The sequence below is a fragment of the Sus scrofa genome, chromosome 6 (genome assembly GCF_000003025.6).
Source record: "Sus scrofa isolate TJ Tabasco breed Duroc chromosome 6, Sscrofa11.1, whole genome shotgun sequence".
NCBI classification, from domain to species: Eukaryota; Metazoa; Chordata; class Mammalia; order Artiodactyla; family Suidae; genus Sus; species Sus scrofa.
The window spans coordinates 84,218,718-84,237,968 of NC_010448.4; the positions used below are offsets into that span (position 1 = coordinate 84,218,718).

The window sequence follows — 19,251 nt, forward strand, 5'->3', positions numbered from 1 at the left end:
AGAGCATCGCGAGCTGCGCTGAGGCGTCGCAATGCTGCGTAACCTGTGATTAGTCCGCGGGGGTGGTGAGTGTGGGACTAAGGTTGGGAAAGTACTGGACGCTTTCCACAGACAAGCCGGGGATGATGGATAAAACTCACCCGAGAAAGGAGGTTACAACGCTCTTTCATAAGGCTCTAATGATCAAATTAGAAGCCTGAGGGAGGGACAGTGTTTAGGGTTTTTAGCTGCTAGGGATCCCCCAAACCCAATCTCAGTTCTTTATCACTTTAGAGCCTTTCAGTCGTTAAAACATTTTTCTTCCAGACTGTATTGATGAACTCCCAACAATCAGTAAGGAAAAAATTACCCAGTTGAAAAGTGGGCCGAAGACACCTTCACAGAAGAGAAACACATCCCATTAACAATGGAAGATGCACAGTCTCAATCCTTCGGGAAATGTAACGAGACCCACTTCTCAGCCACCAGATTGGTAAACATTTTTAAATCCTCAAATCCTTTTTTTTTTAATAATTTTTGGTCCCTCTGCAGCATATGGAGTGCCCTGGCCAGGGATCGTATCACAGCCGTAGTTGCAACCTAAGCTTCATTAGTGGCAACCTGGATCCTTAACCCACTGTGGTGGCAGGGGCTCGAACCTGCGTCCCAGCACTCCGAGGACAGCGGGAACTCCCTCAAATCCTTTTTTAAATCCTGATGATGTAAAGCAACTGGAGCCTCCATATGCTGTTGGAAGTGTAAACCGGTACCACCACTTTGGAAAACACTTTGACATTACCCTGTAAAAGTGAAACTACATACCTTTTGACCCAGCAATTCCACTTCTATTTACATACTTTGAAGAAATTCTTGCATATCAGGAGATATACTGACAATACTGAGTCTTGCTCAAGCCTTGTGATCCTAGAAAGCAGCAAAAGTTAAGAAACCCCTCCCACCCGTTTGTGTTCCAGAACATAATTTACTGCAAAGAAACAAAAAAAAAACCCTTTTCAATACCTTCCCTCTCCCTATTGCAATATTTCCTTTCCTCCCTTGTAATAATAATTTCAAAAAACGTCTCTCCTTGTTAAGTACAGATTTGTTCTTTTTTTTTTTTTTTTTTTTGTCTCTTTAGGGCAGCACCCTCAACATACAGAGGTTCCCGGGCTAGGGGTCTAATTGGAGCCGCAGCTGCTGGCCTATGCCAGATCCGAGCTGTGTCTGCGACCTACACTACAGCTCACGGCAACGCTGGACCCTTAACCCACTGAGCAAGGCCAGGGATCAAACCCACAACCTCATGGTTCCTAGTCGGATTTGCTAACCACTGAGCCACAATGGGAACTCCCAGATTTGTTCTTTATTTGGCATATATATGAATATTTATAGCTGCAGGGTTTGAGAGCAAAACCTGGCATTCAGGACTACTCAGTTCAGGTATATGATGTTGACTGAAGATAAGCCAGTCAGAAAACACAGAGTATTCCACTTTATATAAAGCTCAAAAAATACAGATCAAAAAACATTTTTCGAGGATACACAAGTAAGTATACTTTAGCATCATAAAAGTAATGATTACCCCCAAATTTAGGGTAATTATGACCTTTGTGTGGAGGTGATAGATTTAGAAAGAGACTTCAGGAGTTCCCCTTGTGGCTCAGTAGGTTAAGAACCTGATGAGTACCCAGAGGATGTGGGTTTGATCCCTGGCCTCACTCAGGGGGTTAAGGATCCGGCATTTGCCACAAGCTTCGGCCTAGGTCATCACAGATGTGGCTCAAATCTGGCAGATTGCGTGGCTGAGGCATAGGCTGTCAGCTGCAGCGCCAATTCAGACCCTAGACTGGGAACTTCCGTGTGCTGCAGGTGCCACCATAAAGAGAAAAAAAAAAAGAGAGAGAGACTTCAGAAGTTGATGGTGATAATGATCTATGGAACAATGATGGGGGTTCATTGTATTGTTATTCTTTATTACTTTACATGTATTTTATAAATGTTTTGTTTTACTGAATATTTAATTAAAAATCTTAAAAGGGAAGGAGTTCCTGTCGTGGCACAGTGGTTAACGAATCTGACTAGGAACCATGAGATTGCAGGTTCGATCCCTGGCCTTGCTCAGTGGGCTAAGGATCTGGCGTTGCTGTGAGGGTGGTGTAAGTTGCAGACGCGGCTCGGATCCCTCGTTGCTGTGGCTCTGGTGTAGAGAATCTAGCCTGGGAATCTCTATATGCCATGGGAGTGGCCCTAGAAAAGGCAAAAAGACAAAAATAAATAAATAAATAGAATAAAAATTTTAAAAGGGAAAATAATATTTCAAAAAGCAATAAAGGCAGTGGTCACATCGTGGTGATCACATATACACCTACTCAAGAAGTAAAAAAATGGGTGTTCTTGCAGTGGCACAAAAGGATGGGCAGTGTCTCAGGAGCACTGGGATGAAGGTTCACTCCCTGGCCCAGCACAGTGGGTTAAGAATCTGGCGTTGCCACAGCTGTGGCTTAGGTCATGACTGCAGCTCACATCTGATCAGGGAACTGGCCAGGGAACTCCATATGCCCTGGTGGCCAAAAATGAAAAAAAATTAAAAAATTTTAACTAGCATCTGGGTAATTGTGAATAAGGACAACATTATATATGGTTTTAAGATCTGCTGATGGGGGGTTCCCATCATGGCTCAGTGGAAACGAATTTGACTAGCATCCATGAGGACTCAGGTTCGCTCCCTGGCCTTGCTCAGTGGGTTAAGGATCTGGTGCTGCTGTGAGCTGTGGTGTAGGTTGCAGATATGGCTCAGATCTGGTATTGCTATGGCTGTGGTGTAGGCCATCGGCTACAGCTCTGATTTGACCCCAAGCCTGTGAACTTCCATATGCCGTGAGTGTGGCCCTAAAAAAAAACAAAAAGAAAAATCTACTGATGGACATATAGATTGTACGCCACTTTGGTAAAGTATCGAGATCTACTCAAGTTGAGAACACATTCTATGGCTCAGTAATTCCAATTCTTTGTTTGGCCACACCACACCCACGGCGTGCAGAAATTCCCAGGACCAAGGATGGAACCTGTGCCACAGGAGTGACCTGAGTCATAGCAGTGACAATGCTGTATCCTTAACCTGCTGAGCCACCAGAGATCTCCTCAATTCCTTTTTTTTTTTTTTTTTTTTTGTCTTTTTAGGCCATACCCATGGTGTGTGGAAGTTCTCAGGATAGGGGTTGAATTGGGAGCTACAGGTTCTGGCCTACAACACAGCCACGGCAACGCCAGAACTGAGCTGCAGCTGTGAGCTACACCACAGCTTATAGTGACACTGGATCCTTAATGCACTAAGCAAGGCCAGGGATTGAACCCTCATCCTCTTGGATACTAGTCAGTTTCGATACTGCTGAGCCATGACTCGAACTCCCCCAATTCTTGTTATATAGCAACAGTTCTGCAAATATCCGTGCACCAGAAAATGGGTGCAAGAATGATCCTAGCAATATTTGATGAACTAAATATTCTCTAGAAGTATAATGGATAAATACATTGTAGTGTAATAGGAATTTTACAACAATGAAAATGAATGGGTTACTGCTACAAGAGCATATGCTGAATCTCAGATATTGAGTAAATGAAGACAAACACAAAAGAGTTTGTGCTATATGGTTCCATTTATATAAAGTTTATGCAGTTTATATAAAGTTTAAGCAATCTCATTTATGATGTTGGAAACCAGGGGAGAGACAGTGATGGGGAGCGTTTCTGGGGTGTTGTTAATGCTCTTATTTCTTGTGCTGAGAGGTGGTTACTGGGTTCCGTTCATTTTGTGATAATTCCTCAAGCTATACATGTATGATTTGTGTACTTTTATGTTTAGTCACAACTATATATACAGGGACTTCCCATTGTGGTGCAGCAGAAACAAATCGACTAGGACCTATGAGGTTGCAGGTTCTACCCCTGGCCTCGCTCAGTGAATCAAGGATCTGGTGTTGACAAATATGGTTAGGTAATTGATCAGTACAAGCACTTTGTTATTATCCTGGGTTTGTGGTGTCTGTTTTCTGTCAGCTTATTTTACTTTGTAATTTGTTAGGATTTGTTTTCTCATTTATTAAATATTCATTTTCACACCTGATTTTCTATTCTTTATTTTTTTTTCTTTGTAGGGTCACACTAGCAGCATATGAGGGTTCCCAGGCTAGGGGTCAAATCAGAGCCACAGTTGCTGGCTATAGCCACAGCCACAGCAGCGCTGGATCTGAGATCTGAACCACAGCTCATGGCAATGCAAGGCCAGGGATCAAACCTGCAACCTCATGGTTACTAGTCGGATTGTTTCCACTGCGCCACAACAGGGATTCCCCTCTATTCTTTTTTTTTTTTTTTTTTTTTTTGTCTTTTTTTTTGCTATTTCTTGGGCTGCTCCCGAGGCATATGGGGATTCCCAGGCTAGGGGTCCAACCAGAGCTGCAGCCACCGGCCTACACCAGAACCACAGCAACGCGGAATCCGAGTTGCATCTGCAACCTACACCACAGCTCACGGCAACACCGGATCGTTAACCCACTGAGCAAGGGCAGGGACCGAACCCACAACCTCATGGTTCCTAGTTGGATTCGTTAACCACTGTGCCACGACGGGAACTCCTATTCTTTTTTTTTTTAGCCAGGCCCATGGCATGTGGAAGTTCCCAGGTCAGAGATCAAACCCATGCCATAGCAGCAACCTGAGCTGGATCCTTAACCCACTGCATCAGAGGGGATCCCTGATTTTCTATTCTTAAAGACGGCCCTACAAAACTGTATAAGCTTCAGGGCCCTAAGACCAATATTCACTAGTGGCCTTTCTTACTACCCTTTTTAATTTTTTTAATCTGAAGCATATGGAAGTTCCCAGGCTAGGGGCTGAATCGGAGCTGTAGCTGCCGGCCTACCCCACAGCCACAGCAATGCAAGATCCAAGCTGCATCTGCAGTCAATACCACAGCTCATGGCAACGATGGATCCTTAGCCCATTGAGCAACGCCAGGGATCGAACTTGCATCCTTATGGTAACTAGTCGAGTTCGTTACTGCTGAGCCACAATGGGATCTTCTTACTACCCTTTTAAATATGAGAAAACTGAGGCCCAGAAATATAAAGTGACTTGCGCCCAAGGCCCAAGGTGGCTCAATTAAATAATGAAAAAGGGTTTGGACCCAGCCAGTCTGACCCTAGAGTCTCCTTAGAGGGGATGCTCTGAGGACCCAGTGAGATAAAAGGATGTTAAAGCAACTTTATATGTGGAATGATTAAGATTGTTATGTTATTGTAATCACAGGAGAGATGTGTGCCTGTCTGCTGGGGTCTGTTTGCCTTAGTTCCTTAGGCAGAGGAAAGGGGGAGCAAAGTCTAATATATGCTAGAAACTGCTTGGAATCTGATGCCTCGGACCTCACTATGTCCTCACAGCTGCCCCATAGGCAGGTATTGTCTCAGCTGAGGATCCTGAGGCCCACAGGAGATTTGGGGTTCAGCCCACAGTCACACTATTGGAAAGTGATAGAGCCAGGAGCTGATGCCAGGGATGGCAATGGCTGCCCAGTAGTGTGTTAGCAGAAGGCTTGCCAGGCTGGGCTTGCCAAGGTCCACAGATATGACACAGCCAAGGACCGTCCCAACAGCCCTCCCGACGTCAGAAACAGATGCCAGGGACAGGGGAGCCGTGTGGCTAGCTGGCAGCAGAGCAACATTTCTGCCCAGATCACATGGGCAACATCTGCAGACCAAGAAGCAGAGGTGGGGGCCCAGGTGGTCATGAGCTCTGGGAGACCCAGGCCCCACAGCTCTGGCTGCCCAATTGGGCCAGAGGGTCCAGGGCAACAAGTGAGGATTTTGGAGTCAGACTGATCTGGGCTCTGTCTCTTCTCAGTGGTTTGAACTTGGGCAAGTCACTTCACCTCTTTGAGTCTCAAAAAGTAAGAATCTTGGGAGCTCCTGTTGTGGTTCAGTGGGATAAGAAACAAACTAGTATCCATGAGAATGCAGGTTCGATCCCTGCCTTGCTCAGTGGGTTAAGGAAACAGCCTTGCCTCAAGCTGTGGTGTAGGTCACAGACTTGGCTCAGATTCCGCATTGCTGTGGCTGTAGTGTAGGCAGGCAGCTGCAGTTCTGATTTGACCGCCTGGCCTAAGAACTTCCATATGCTGTGGGTGTGACCTTAAAAAAGACAAAAAAAAAAAAAAAAAGGTTTGGAATCTTATAGGGCAGCTTTGAATAAGAGAGTGGAAAGTGCCTGGCATGTAGTAAATAGCAGCAGTATTTCATTATCATTCTGCAAAGGCTTCTCAGCAGATATAGCCCTTCAGGGTCTCCAGGAATCCAGGCTGGGGAGAAAGACTTCTTAAGGATCTTATTCGTGCAGGACCCCCCAGAACTGGAGTCAGAGGAAAGGGGCCTCCTTGACTGCAAAGTGGGCAAAGTCCTCCCAGCCCCCCAGGGTCCTGGCTCCCTTCCCTGCAGGTTGTTCCTTACTGACAACGGGAGCAGGGCCCCAAGGTTAGGCAAACAAGCAAGTGATAAGGCGCTTCCAGGTTGGGCCTTGTGTTCAAGGCTTGTCCCGGTCTGGGGCTGGCTTCCCAGTCGAGCAAGAGTCCTGCTGGCACCAACAGGGACACCTGCCACGGCCACCTGCAATCGGGTGCAATCATGCACCTGAGGCCTTGGTGCCCTGGTACAGCCTGGGTTAATGACCCTGTTTATCCACTTGAATCATCTGACAAAGGGCAGCCCGGCCAGCAGGCAGGCGGCTCTTGCCCTGCACCCGCCGCTTCATTGACTGAAGCGATATCAGAGCCACGTGGAGTTCCAAGGCCCCCTCCCCCCTCACTTCCTCACCGGTCCTGCCAGGGTCAGTGTGTGTTTCTTTTTTTTTCAATGAACATGACTTCTGGAGTCAAGGTTGTTGGGCCATTCCCCCGCCCTCCCCCATGGGGGGATATAAATAGCACCCATAGCACAGAGCAGAGGGCAGGGGAGAGCCGGGAGGAAGCAGGAGCAGAGCCTCAATCATGAGCTCCAGGCAGCCAGGGACCTGCCCATGCCAGAGTGCAGCAGGCCGCCCAACCATTCTGTATGCACTTCTGAGCCCCAGCGACAGGGACCGGCCGTCTGTGCCCCCAGCCCGCAGCCACTGCCTGTGCAGGCAGCACCGGCCTGTCCGGCTCTGTACCCCCCATCGCACCTGCCAGGAGGCTTTGAATGTTCTGGCCAAGACGCTGGCCTTCCTCAGGAACTTGCCGTCTTTCTGCCAGCTGCCTCCCCAGGATCAGCGGCAGCTGCTGCGGGGCTGCTGGGGTCCCCTCTTCCTGCTTGGTTTGGCCCAAGACATTGTGACCTTCGAGGTGGCCGAGGTCCCAGTTCCCAGTATACTCAAGAAGATCCTGCTGGAGGAGCCCAGCAGCGGCGCAGGTAGTGGCCAGCCGCTGGATCGGCCCCAGCCCTCGCTGGCTGCCGTGCAGTGGCTTCAGTGCTGCCTGGAGTCCTTATGGAGTCTGGAGCTGGGCCCCAAGGAATACGCCTACCTGAAAGGGACCATTCTCTTCAACCCTGGTGAGCTCCTAGACACTCCTGGATGGGGGCCGAGGCTGGAGGGGGCCAGGGCTTAGCCAGGAGGGCGCCTTCTAAAGGCTTGACACCCGTTGTCTTTTTTGGGTCCTCATTATCACCACCAAAGAGTCATCTCACAAAAGGGGCTCAGAGAGGCTAAGTGACTCGCTGAAAGTCACACAGCCAGGGAGGGGCAGAGCAAGGATGGGAACTTGGGTCTCTTCACTTCAGCCACTCTGCCCCAGAACCTTGTCCTGACCCTCAGGGAAGGCGGGAGTCCTGAAAGGGAGGGTGGACAGACACAACTGTACCTCAGTCATGTCTTCACCAGCTGATGGCATGAAGATATTCTGAAGGTGCAAGTCCGTGGGTCCAGAAAGACCATGCATAGAAGAGGAATGAAAACGAGGGATGTGGGGGAGGAGAGGGAGGAGTCTGTGTAAACTTCAGCCGGGAGAGCACAGATAGAGGTAGTGTCTTTGTTATCTGGAGAGCACCTAGATGAGAATGTCTCCCCAAAAGGCCTTCATGGGATACATTATCAAAGAAATTGTTTAGAACAATAGTAACAAATACTCATATTACGCTTACCGTATGTTCAGTCCAGTGCTAAGGGTTTGACATGTACTGGCTCATTCAAACCTCATAACAAGTCTAGAAGATAGGTTTTTATACCCATTTTATCATTTTGTTATCATTATCATTATTATTATTATCCTTATTTGCCTTTTTGTCTTTCTAGGGCCGCACCCATGGCACATGGAGGCTCCCAGGTTAGGGGTCCAATCGGAGCTGTAGCCACCCACCTATGCCAGAGCCATGGCAATGCGGGATCCGAGCCGCATCTTTGACCTATGTCACAGCTCCTGTCAGTGCGGGATCCTTAACCCACCAAGGGAGGCCAGGGGTCAAACTTGCATCCTCACGGGTGCTAGTCGGGTTCGTTAACTGCTGAGCCACGACAGTAACTCCTATCATTTTATTATTTATTCCCATTTTACAAATGAGGAAACAGAGGCACAGAGATTGAGTAACTTTCCCAAGGCCACATAGCTAATAATGATAGTGTGGGATTCAAACCCAGGTGGCCTGGGTCTTAACCATTGCTCTATACTACCTCACCATAAAGGAGCAATGAATAAAGTGATGGATAAGTAACTCGAGATAGAAATAGGGTCCCAAAAGCTGAGCTGGCGGCCTCAGGTCTTGGGCCAGTCTTATCCTGTGGTGTCGGAGCAGGGTCCTCACCAGCCCTCTTTGCCTTCTCTGCCCGCAGATGTTCCAGGCCTCTATGCCTCCTCCCACATCGGGCACCTGCAGCACGAGGCCCACCAGGCGCTGTGGGAGGTCTTGGAGCCCTGGTGCCCAGCAGGCCAAAGCCGCTTGGCTCGTGTTCTCCTCGCAGCCTCCACCCTCAAGTCCATTCCGCCCACCCTGCTTGGGGACCTCTTCTTTCGCCCTGTCATTGGAGATGTTGACATCGTTGGCCTCCTCGAGGACATGCTTTTGCTGAGCTGACCTGCTCCAGCCCAGGCAGAGATCAGGTGGAGGCTGGCAGCACTGATTTGACCTGGCTGTCCCCAGGGGTGAGCCGGTGCTCCCAGAGGGGGCAAGCCTGGACAGCGAGCTCTCGGCTCCCCAGGAGCAGCTAGTCCTGGCCCAGCCAATTGGGCTACACCCTATCTTGGCCTTCCTTGTTTTGGGCACCGTGCTCCAGCTGTCTGGCCAGCCCTTGGTGGTCCCAGGACCTTTGGGCCAAGACTCCTGTCTCCTCCTGGGATGGGGTTGGAAAGTCTGACTGCTCACTGGGTCAGGAGTCCTCCTGACTTTGTACAGAACTGACTTAAGTTATTGGTTTTTGTAATAAAAAGTGTGACACACATGGAGCCTGACGCTGTATTTTGTACATGTGGAGGGGACCGCCTCACCTCTGGGGTTACCCCGCCCTGCCCCTATAGGAGGGAGCCCCTGAAGAAGGAACTCTAAGTGTACAGCAGTCAGACCTCTGGAAACTGGAATTTTAATATATCAGAGGGGAATGATGATTTCATTTCTGGGGATGCGATTTATTTTGCATGGGTCTAAATCCAGGGGGCAGCATCAGTTCAAGACTCCCTCACATCCTTGACTTTATCTTAGAAGGTAGTAGGTATCTCTCCCTGCCCCCATCCCCTGCTGACCCCCTCCCCCAGCTCCCGCCCTAGGCTCCCTCTCACCTCAGTGAGAACTGCATCCCAGCCAATAAGGAAAATGAGGAGTTCCCATCGTGGCAGTGGTTAAGAATCCGACTAGGAACCATGAGGTTGCAGGTTCGGTCCCTGCCCTTGCTCAGTGGGTTAACGATCCAGCATTGCCGTGAGCTGTGGTGTAGGTTGCAGACGCGGCTCGGATCCCGCGTTGCTGTGGCTCTGGCGTAGGCCTGTGGCTACAGCTCCGATTCGACCCCTAACCTGGGAACCTCCATATGCCACGGGAACGGCCCAAGAAATGGCAAAAAGACCAAAAAAAAAAAAAAAAAAGGAAAATAAAACAGACCATCCCCAAATTGAAGCAGCCAGTTTCCTGGAATTTCTGAGGTGGTTATTGATTTGCTTCCTTCATTGCTTCAGCTGACAGAGGAGGGTGGTCCATTGTTTCCCCAATGAGAGGGGACAAGGGCACCCAGGGCTGGCCTGGCAGCTGTTAGGAGGCCAAGACAAACTGAGGTTTAGCTGCCACACCAGCTGTTTAAGTTTGAAACACTTCCATGCCAGTTGGTTCGCAGCCACTGCACTGAGCGCCCCTGTATTTCCTCCCACTGCCCCTCTGTGCTGGCCTTTCTCCTGGAACCCATCCCCGGGTCCAGCATCTAGAGAGGCAATGCTTGGCATAGCCATGGCCTCTGGAACTGTTCCATTCAGTGCGTGGCTTGCGTCTGTTCTGACCGGTCAATGTCTGTGCCTCACTGTTTGTTAAACATTTTGAACATCACCCAGGTCAGGGTCACTGCCCTGCAGGGGGGGGGGCAGGAGGGAACGATAACAACACACATGCCCATAGGACCCCCTTCAGGCCTCCTCCTTTCTCCAGCAATGAGGCCTGCCCCGGACCAGGCCTCGCCCCCCTCACCACCAGTTTGGAGTCTTCTCATGGGGGGGGCCAAGTTAATTATTACTCAACAAGAGGTCATTCACTCAGGGACAACAGTCTAGGAGTTGTCATTCAGACCTCTCCCCAAGGCCCCTAGGAAAGGGACCACAACTGAATCGGCTCACACCTATCATGGGCACCCAGTGCCAACGGCAAGGGCAACCTGTCCCTTCCCCAGTCACCCACTCACCACTCACCCAGCATGAAACAGAAGCACGCAGCTCTGACCTCACAACAAAGACACACACGCAAGTGAGACCTACAAGCGTCTCACACCCAAAGTCGGTACAACTCAGACATGCACATGGAGGTTCCCAGGCCAGGGGTTGAGTCGGAGCTTTAGCCGCTGGCCTATGCCACAGCCATAGATAGCAACACCAGATCTGAGCCGAACCTTCGATCTTCACCACAGCTCACGCCAACACCAAATCCTTAACCCACTGAGTGAGGCCAGGGATCGAACCTGAGTCCTCATGGATGCTAGTCAGATTCATTTCTGCTGAGCCACAGTGGGAACTCCCGTCTCTCCATCTTCTATAGTTCACAGAAAAAGGAAGAGCGGGCCCCAGCGTAGGCAGACCTGTGTCTGCACATCTTCAGGGTCTACCCAGAGCCTGCCAATCCGGGCCAAACTACTCTGCCTGGCATTTGGGGTCTCAATCACCCCCTCTTCCCATGGTGACCCCAACATCCAGCGTCCTCTCAAGAAGGCCATGTCCTGCTCAACAACTCCCCCTACAGCCAGGACCCAACCATCCCCACCTAGAGACATCCTCTAGAGCCCAGCAACAAGCCCCGCATCCCTCCATTCCCCCCCCCCCCCGCCCCCCGCCCCGCCAGAACTCGGCCCCAGGAAGCCCTCCCTGCCCGGCCCCTCCCACCCCTTGGGCCTGTCTCACTTGTAGTCCCAGGAGGCAACCCTTTCAAGAGCAGAGGTCTCCCAGAGGAGCCAAATCCAGCAGTTTCCGGGATTTTGAGTCGTTCTGTCTTCTGTGTCCCTTCCACCAGCTGCCTCCATGCATTTATTGTTGCACCTCTCTGAACCCTCGGCTTGGGTCTTCCTGCCTCTCACCAACCCCTTCTTCCAACCCTGGGCAGCCACTGGAAAGTGCTCCCCTCCACCTGCCACCCCAGCCTTTTCCCTCAACTTACATAGTGTTTCCATCATCAAAAACAGCTTCCTCATTAGTCCTGCCTTGCCCCTTTGCAAATTTCTCCCCTATTCCTCCACATGATTGGGAAGCATACGTCTCTTTCTTGTCTGTATCTCTTGAGTCACTCCCTGTGCCCTCCCCAAGCCTTCTGGAGGAACATAAAGACCAATCTAGTAAAATTAAAGAGAAAGTGATAATACAGTTTAATAAGGATAATACGCTTTCTCCCTGAGACGGCAGGGTTTCCAAAGGTGGGAGCAATGTCTCCACTACCAGTACCTTAGCAGCAAGAACTGTGTCTCATCGACCTGAGAGGGCGGAGAAAGAAACAGTTTCAGACAACTTATTCAGGGTCTGGACTGATCACCATCTGTGCTGGGATTTGAACTCAGGCCTGTGTGACTGTGGAGGACGGGCTCCAGCCACCAGCACTGGCTGGAGTGAGTCATGGCCAAGATCAGGTTGGAACCGGCTCAGCCATTGTTTACTGACTAACTCTCAGCTTGATCCCCGTCCTCAGGCCCAGCCAGAGATGACTCACTAGGGAAGCAGGAGAGTGGCTATGGCTCTGGATCCACGTTGGGTACCATTTTATCATCATCATTATTCCTACCTTCATTAGTCAACTCATTGACTGCTTATTAAGTACCCAGACTGCTGACGTGTCCTGTGCTGACACACCCTGCCCTTGGTGCAGTCACATATCTTAGAACCTATGATGACAGCAAAAAGCCAACACCCACTCTTTTTTTTTTTTTAAGAGCTGCATCCGTGGCATATGGAGGTTCCCAGGCCAGGGGTTGAATCAGAGCTACAGCTGCTGGCCTACGCCACAGCCACAGCAATGTAGGATCCAAGCCATGTCTGCGACCTACACCACAGCTCACGGCAACTCCAGATTCTTAACCCACTTCATGAGGCCAGGGATCGAACCCAAAACTTCATGGTTCCTAGTCAGATTCATCTCTGTTGGGCCACGACGGGAACTCTCAACATCTGTCTTGATGTCTGCTTGTACCAGACCCAGTGCTAGATGCTGAGGGGCACAGAATAAATAAGATATAGTCCCTGCCTTCATTGCATACCCTATGGCAGAGAGAGACACATGAGAAATTGTAACACAAAGTGCTCTGAACTTTGGTAGAGGGACATCCAGCAGGCAGCAGGGGCTCAGAAGAAGTAATGAAATCTGCCTGGAGGTGGGAAAAATGCTTCAGCCAAGCGGTGACTTCTTGGAGCTAAAGAGATTGAGTAGGGGGTTGCCAGGCAAACAAAGGAGGTAGGCATTTCAGACAGAGGGAATGAAAGTGCAAAGGCACAGAGGTGGCAGAGTTCAAGGGTGTTTCTCCAACTGCAAGTGGTTTGGGGTAACTGGGGCCCGGGGCAACCAAGAGAAGAGCCTGCAGAGGTGAACAGGGACCATGTCACAGAATAAGGCAGAGAGGCAATTCCAGTGAAAATGGTGGTGGCAGCAAGGCTGAAGTTTCAGGGAGTCAGGGTTAACAAAGGGGACTACCCTTTCCTGGCAGTGTCATTCTGAATAGCCACTAAGCAATAACCAGCTAACAGTTATTGACAGCTGTGCTTTATTTATGTATTTATTTGCTTTTTTAGGGCCACACCCACGTCATATAGACATTCCCAGGCTAGAGTTCGCACTGGAGCTGTAGCTCCCGGTCTACACCACAGCCATAGCAAGGCAGGATCCGAGCCACATCTGTGACCTACACCGAAACTCACGGCAATGCTGGATCCTTAACCCACTGAGCGAGGCCAGGGATTGAACTCACATCCTCATGGATCCTAGTTGGGTTCGTTAACCGCTGAGCTATGAAGGGAACTCCTGAAAGCTGTGCTTTAAACACGCTACATGGATTATGTTATTTGATTCTCACAACTCTATGCTGGAAGTACTATCATTATCTCCATTTCATAGATGAATAAGATGAGGCACTAAGAGTTTAGGTAATTTGCTCAAGGAAATATTGTAATCAATTATAAAGTAATTATTACACGGTTAACCATAGTAGAGTCAGGGTTTGAGCTCAGGTGGTCTGGATTTAGGGCCTACGTTCTTTGTTTTTTGTTTTTTTAATCCTGTATTGCCACACCTGCAACACAGGCCACAGCCATGAGGTTGCAGGATTGACCCCTGGTCTTGCTCAGTGGGTTAATGATCCGGCGTTGCCGTGGGCTGTGGTGTAGGCTGCAGACGAGGCTCGGATTAGACCCTTAGCCTGGGAACCTCCATGTGCTGCGGGAGCGGCCATAAAAAGACAAGAGACAAAACAAAAACAAAAACAAAAAACCTACGTTATCTTGAGTCTTTGAAGGTTAGAGATGATCAAGTGGAAAATAAATGACAGAACTTACACTCCTTCCTCTCCCCACCTCACTGTAAGTCAGAATGAGAGTGAAAATGCAGTCTTAGTTACCTTTCAGTTTAAGCTTTTAATGAGAAATCTGGCCTGTCTGTTCCTCAGGGATGTGGCCCAACAACTTTCCCTGGAGAGAGTCCCTAGCCACAGCTGGTGGCATATCCCCATGTAAGTGCCAGGAATATTCATGCCATCAGTGATGATTTACTGAGAATCTACTCTTCATTGAGCATCATGCAAAGTCCTGGAAACTTCACCCAACAAAGGGCGACTGTGTGTAATCATAAGTGCATAACTTCTTTGGTCATCTAATAGCTTTTCCAGAGCACACCATCTTTGTCTTGGTGTGAACTGTTTGCTATAAAATACTTTTTTTCAATTTTCAGATTGTATTTATTATTATTATTGCTTTTTAGGGCTGCATCTACACCCTCACGGCAAGGCCAGATCCTTAACCCACTGAGTGAGGCCAGGGATCAAACCCACATCTTTGTGGATACTAGTTGGGTTCCTTACCACTGAGCCACAATGGGAACTCCCCTGTCAATGATTTTTATTTTTATTTTTTGTCTTTTTCTTTTTTTTTTTTTCTTTTTGGTATTTCTTGGGCCGCTCTTGCGGCATACGGAGGTTCCCAGGCTAGGGGTTGAATCGGAGCTGTAGCCGCCGGCCTACGCCAGAGCCACAGCAACACAGGATCTGAGCCGCGTCTGCAACCTACACCACAGCTCACGGCAACGTGGGATCCTTAACCCACTGAGCAAGGGCAGGGACCGAACCCGAAACCTCATGTTCCTAGTGGGATTTCGTTAACCACTGCGCCACGACGGGAACTCCTCTTTTTTTTTTTTTTTTTTTTTTTTTTTTAGGGCTACACCTAAACTTCCCAGGCTAGGGGTCAAATAAGAGCTCTAGCTGCCAAGCTACATCACAGTCACAGCAACACCAGATCTGAGCCACATCTGCTACCTACACCATGGCTCATGGCAAAGCCAGATCCTTTAACCCACTGAGTGAGGCCAGGGATTGAACCTGAGTCCTCAAGGATACCAGTCAGGTTTGTTACCTCTGGGCCACAATGGGAACTCCTATTGATGATTTTTACAAATAAATTTCTGCAGTGAGAACAGAGAAATGATTAAAATTTTTTTTTTTTTTTTTTTTTTTTGCTTTTAAGGGCTGCACATTTGACATGTGGAAGTTCCTAGGCTAGGGGTGGAATTGGAGCTATAGCTGCCGAGCTACACAGCCACAGCCACAGCAACTCAGGATCCAAGTCTCCTCTACCACCTACACCGAAGCTCATGGCAACCCTGGATCTCGGACCCACTGACTGAGGCCAGGGATTGAACCCACATCCTCATGAATACTAGTTGGATTCATTTCCGCTGCACCACAATGGGAACTCCCAATTCTGTCTTTTCTCTTGCAAGAAAGGTTGATTTTTTTTAAGTTGAATTTTTTTTTTCTTTTTTCCTTTTCTAGGGCTGCTCCTGCGGCATATGGAGGTTCCCAGGCTAGGGGTGTAATCGGAGCTGTAGCCATCGGCCTACACTACAGCCATAGCAACTCGGGATCCGAGCTGCATCTTCGACCTATACCACAGCTCATGGCAACACCAGATCCTTAACCCACTGAGCAAGGCCAGGGATGGAAAGAAAAAGAAAGAAAGAAAAGAAATTTTGAAACCAAAAATCATGGAGATGTAGACTCCATGATTTATCAGGGTCAGTAAAAGCCTCATAGAGGAAGAGGCATTTGAGTTGAGACCTGATGGGTGAAAAGTTGCTGGCAAAGGGCTAAGAACTAGGACAGGGGATTTGAGGAAGTGAAAGCAGCCAGGAGGGAGCCTGGTGAGTGAAGATGAGGTCGGAGAGGTGGACAGGGCCCTGATGGTGCTACTCCTTGGGGTCCATGGTTGGGAGTTTGGAATTGATCCTGGATGCAACAGCAATCCATGAAGGGCTCATTTACTTTTATAGAGAACTCCCATGAAAGTCTAGATTTTAAGCAAGGGAGTAACAAGACCTGGATTATCCTTAAGAGCAATTGCTCTGGCCATTGAGTGGAGGATGGACTACAAAGGGACAAGGAAGGAGGTAAAGAGAGCAGTGAGGAAACTCTAGGAATAGCTGTCAAGCAAGAAATGATGCTGGTTTAGATAGACTACACCTAGCAACTGTAACTGCACCTTGCATCACATAGCAAGGTGATAAGGAAAGAGAATCAGGATACACTTTGGAGGAAGAGCTAAAAGGACTTACTAATGCATTAGATAAGGTCACATTTTGGCTGGTCCAAATGAAAAGATGAGTGGAAGTTTGGGTTTTTGCAAATTGGTGCTTGAAGGGGCCATTTAGCTTGGAGATGACTTTGGGAGAAATTAGTTTGTGTGTGTGTAAGAGTCTCAATGTTGGCTATATTGGCTTTTATTTATTTATTTATTTATTTGCTTTTTATGGCCGCACCCATGGTATATGGAGGTTCCCAGGCTAGGGGTTGAATCAGAGATACAGCTGCCAGCCTATGCCAGATCTGAGCCTCGTCTTCGACCTACACCACAGCTCATGGCAACGCTGGATCCTTGACCCACTAGCAAGGCCAGGGCTCGAACCCGCAACCTCATGGTTCCTAGTTGGATTCGTTTCCGCTGCACCATGATAGGAACTCCATGTTGGCTTTTAAAAATAATTTTTTTTTCTTTTTTGGCCAAACCCTTAGCATATGGAAGTTCCCAGGCTAGGGGTCGAATTAGAGCTACAGCTGCCGGCCTACACCATAGCCTCGTCAATACCGGTTCCTTAACCCACTGCAAGGGGTCAGGTCAAACCCACATCCTCATGGATACTAGTGGGGTTTGTTTCCACTGAGCCACAACAGGAACTCCAATAATTTTCAGATATTATAGAATATCCATTAAGAGTTCAAATTTGAAATTGTCTCATAAAAGTATTGTTATTGTGTTTAAATATACATAACAGGAGTTCCTGTTGTGGTTCAGTGGGTTAAGAACCTGACTAGTATGCATGAGGATGTCAGTTCGATCCCTGGCCTTGATCACTGGGTTAAGGATCCAGTGTTGCCATGCACCATGGCATAGGTCACAGATGTGCCTCGGATCTGATGTGCAGCTGGCAACTGCGGTTTGATTTGATCCCTAGCCTGAGAACTTCCTTGTGTCACAATTTCGGCCCTAAAAAGAAAAAAAAAAAAAACCATAACAGTACATTTACCATTTTAACTTTTTTTCTTTTTTTTCATTTTAGGGCTGCACCCACGACATATGGACGTGCCCGGGCCAGTAACCCAAACCGCTGCAGCTGGATTCTTAACCCACTGTGCCACAGTGGGAACTCCCCATTTTAACCATTTTTAAGTTTATAGTTCAGTGGCATTAAATACATTCACATTGATGTGCCATCATTTCCACCATCCATTCACCAGCCTTGGATGAGTTTTGGAATATCTGTTAATTATCCAAGTGGAGTTGTCCAGGGGCGCTGTCCAGGAGGTAGGTAAAGAGATGGTCCTGGCACTCAGGAAATGTCTGGGTGAGGTACCATGAGTATAAATAGAGAGGAAAAGAGGAGAGGGTAAAGGACAGAGCCCCCAACATTTATAAACCTGGGTAGATCAGAACACGGAGAAGGAGAGTTAGTGAAGTGGGAAGAAAACCATGTAAGTGTGAGGACGTGCAAACTCTGTCAGTCTGCTAGGGCTGCCATAACAAACTATTACAGACTGACTTGACAACAGTAGTTAATTTTATTACAGTTCTCCAAACCTGGAAGTCCAAGATCAAGATGTTGGCAGGTTTGCTTTCCTCTGAGGCTTCTCTTTTTGGCTTGCACATAGCTGCCTCACGTGGCCTTTCCTCCGCTTGCTCGTGAGTCCCTGGGTTTTCTTTCTCTTCTAGTAAGGACACTAACTATTTTGGATTAGGGCCACATCTGTATGAATTAACTCTAATTACATGTTTAAATACCCCTATTTCCAAAAAACAGTCACACTGGGAGTAAGGGTTTCTTCTTAATTTTTTTTTTTTTTTTTTTGGCTCTTTAGGGCAGAATTGTGGCACATGGAGGTTTCAGGCTAGGGGTCGAATCTGAGCTGTAGCCACCGGCCTAGGCCATAGCTACAGCAACTCCGGATCAGAACCTCATCTGGGACCTATACCACAGCTCATGGCAATACTGGATCCTTAACCCACTGAGTGAGGCCAGGGATCAAACCTGCGTCTTCACAGAAACTAGTCAGATTTGTTTCTGCTGAGCCGCGGTGGGAATTCCAAAGAGAGTTAGGGTTTCAATATAAGAATAATGGAGGAATACAGTTCCATCCATAACAGAAGACTAGGGAAAAAATTGTTTCTAGAAGGAAGAAGAGGTCAACTGTGTCAAATGCAGCTGAGAAGCTGAGCACTGTAATAGTGCTTTACTGGTTTTGGCAATAAGTAGGTCATTGTATCCTTGGTCAGAGTCTTAAGTAAAGACCAGAGTAAATCGAGGAGAGACGGAAGGTGAGGAAGTGGAGAAACAAGTATAGCAAATTTTTTTCAAGTTTTGCTGTCAAAGAGATTTTAAAATTGGGATAGGAGTTCCCATCGAAGCTCAGTGCTTAACGAATCTGACTAGGAACCATGAGGTTGCGGGTTCGATCCCTGGCCTTGCTCAGTGGGTTAAGGATCCGGTGTTGCAGTGAGCTGTGGCGTGGGTCGCAGATGCAGCTTGGATCTTGCGATGCTGTAGCTCTGGCGTAGGACGGTGGCTATAGCTCTGATTGGACTCCATGTGCCGCAGGAACGGCTCAAGAAAAGGCAAAAAGACAAAAAATAAAATAAAATAAAAAATAAAAAAATAAAATTGGAATGGTAGGAGGAGAAAAGTTTGTGTGGGGGGGTCATAGAAGAATAAAAAAAGAAGTGGCATTAAAGTATATTTGTAAGTTAAAAGGGATGATCCAGAAGAAAGAAAATTGTGATGCAGATTCATTGAGTAGGGAAAAAAAAAAATTCTGATGCAGGAGAATTAGGAAAGG

The 19,251-nt window shown here is 48.2% G+C and overlaps 1 protein-coding gene across 1 annotated transcript; it reads left to right on the plus strand.

Moving 5' to 3' along the window:
• NR0B2 (nuclear receptor subfamily 0 group B member 2) lies at window positions 6,953-9,439 on the plus strand. Its single transcript, XM_003127720.4, has 2 exons — window positions 6,953-7,556; window positions 8,830-9,439. Exons 1-2 carry the CDS (start codon window positions 7,016-7,018, stop codon window positions 9,069-9,071), a joined length of 783 nt encoding a protein of 260 aa, XP_003127768.1. The 5' UTR covers window positions 6,953-7,015; the 3' UTR covers window positions 9,072-9,439.

Bases quoted from the DNA above. Each gene is read 5' to 3' on its own strand.
- NR0B2 (XM_003127720.4), top strand. From the start codon at position 7,016: ATGAGCTCCAGGCAGCCAGGGACCTGCCCATGCCAGAGTGCAGCAGGC. The intron at 7,557-8,829 runs GTGAGCTCCTAG...CTCTGCCCGCAG, and splicing joins GACCATTCTCTTCAACCCTG to ATGTTCCAGGCCTCTATGCC.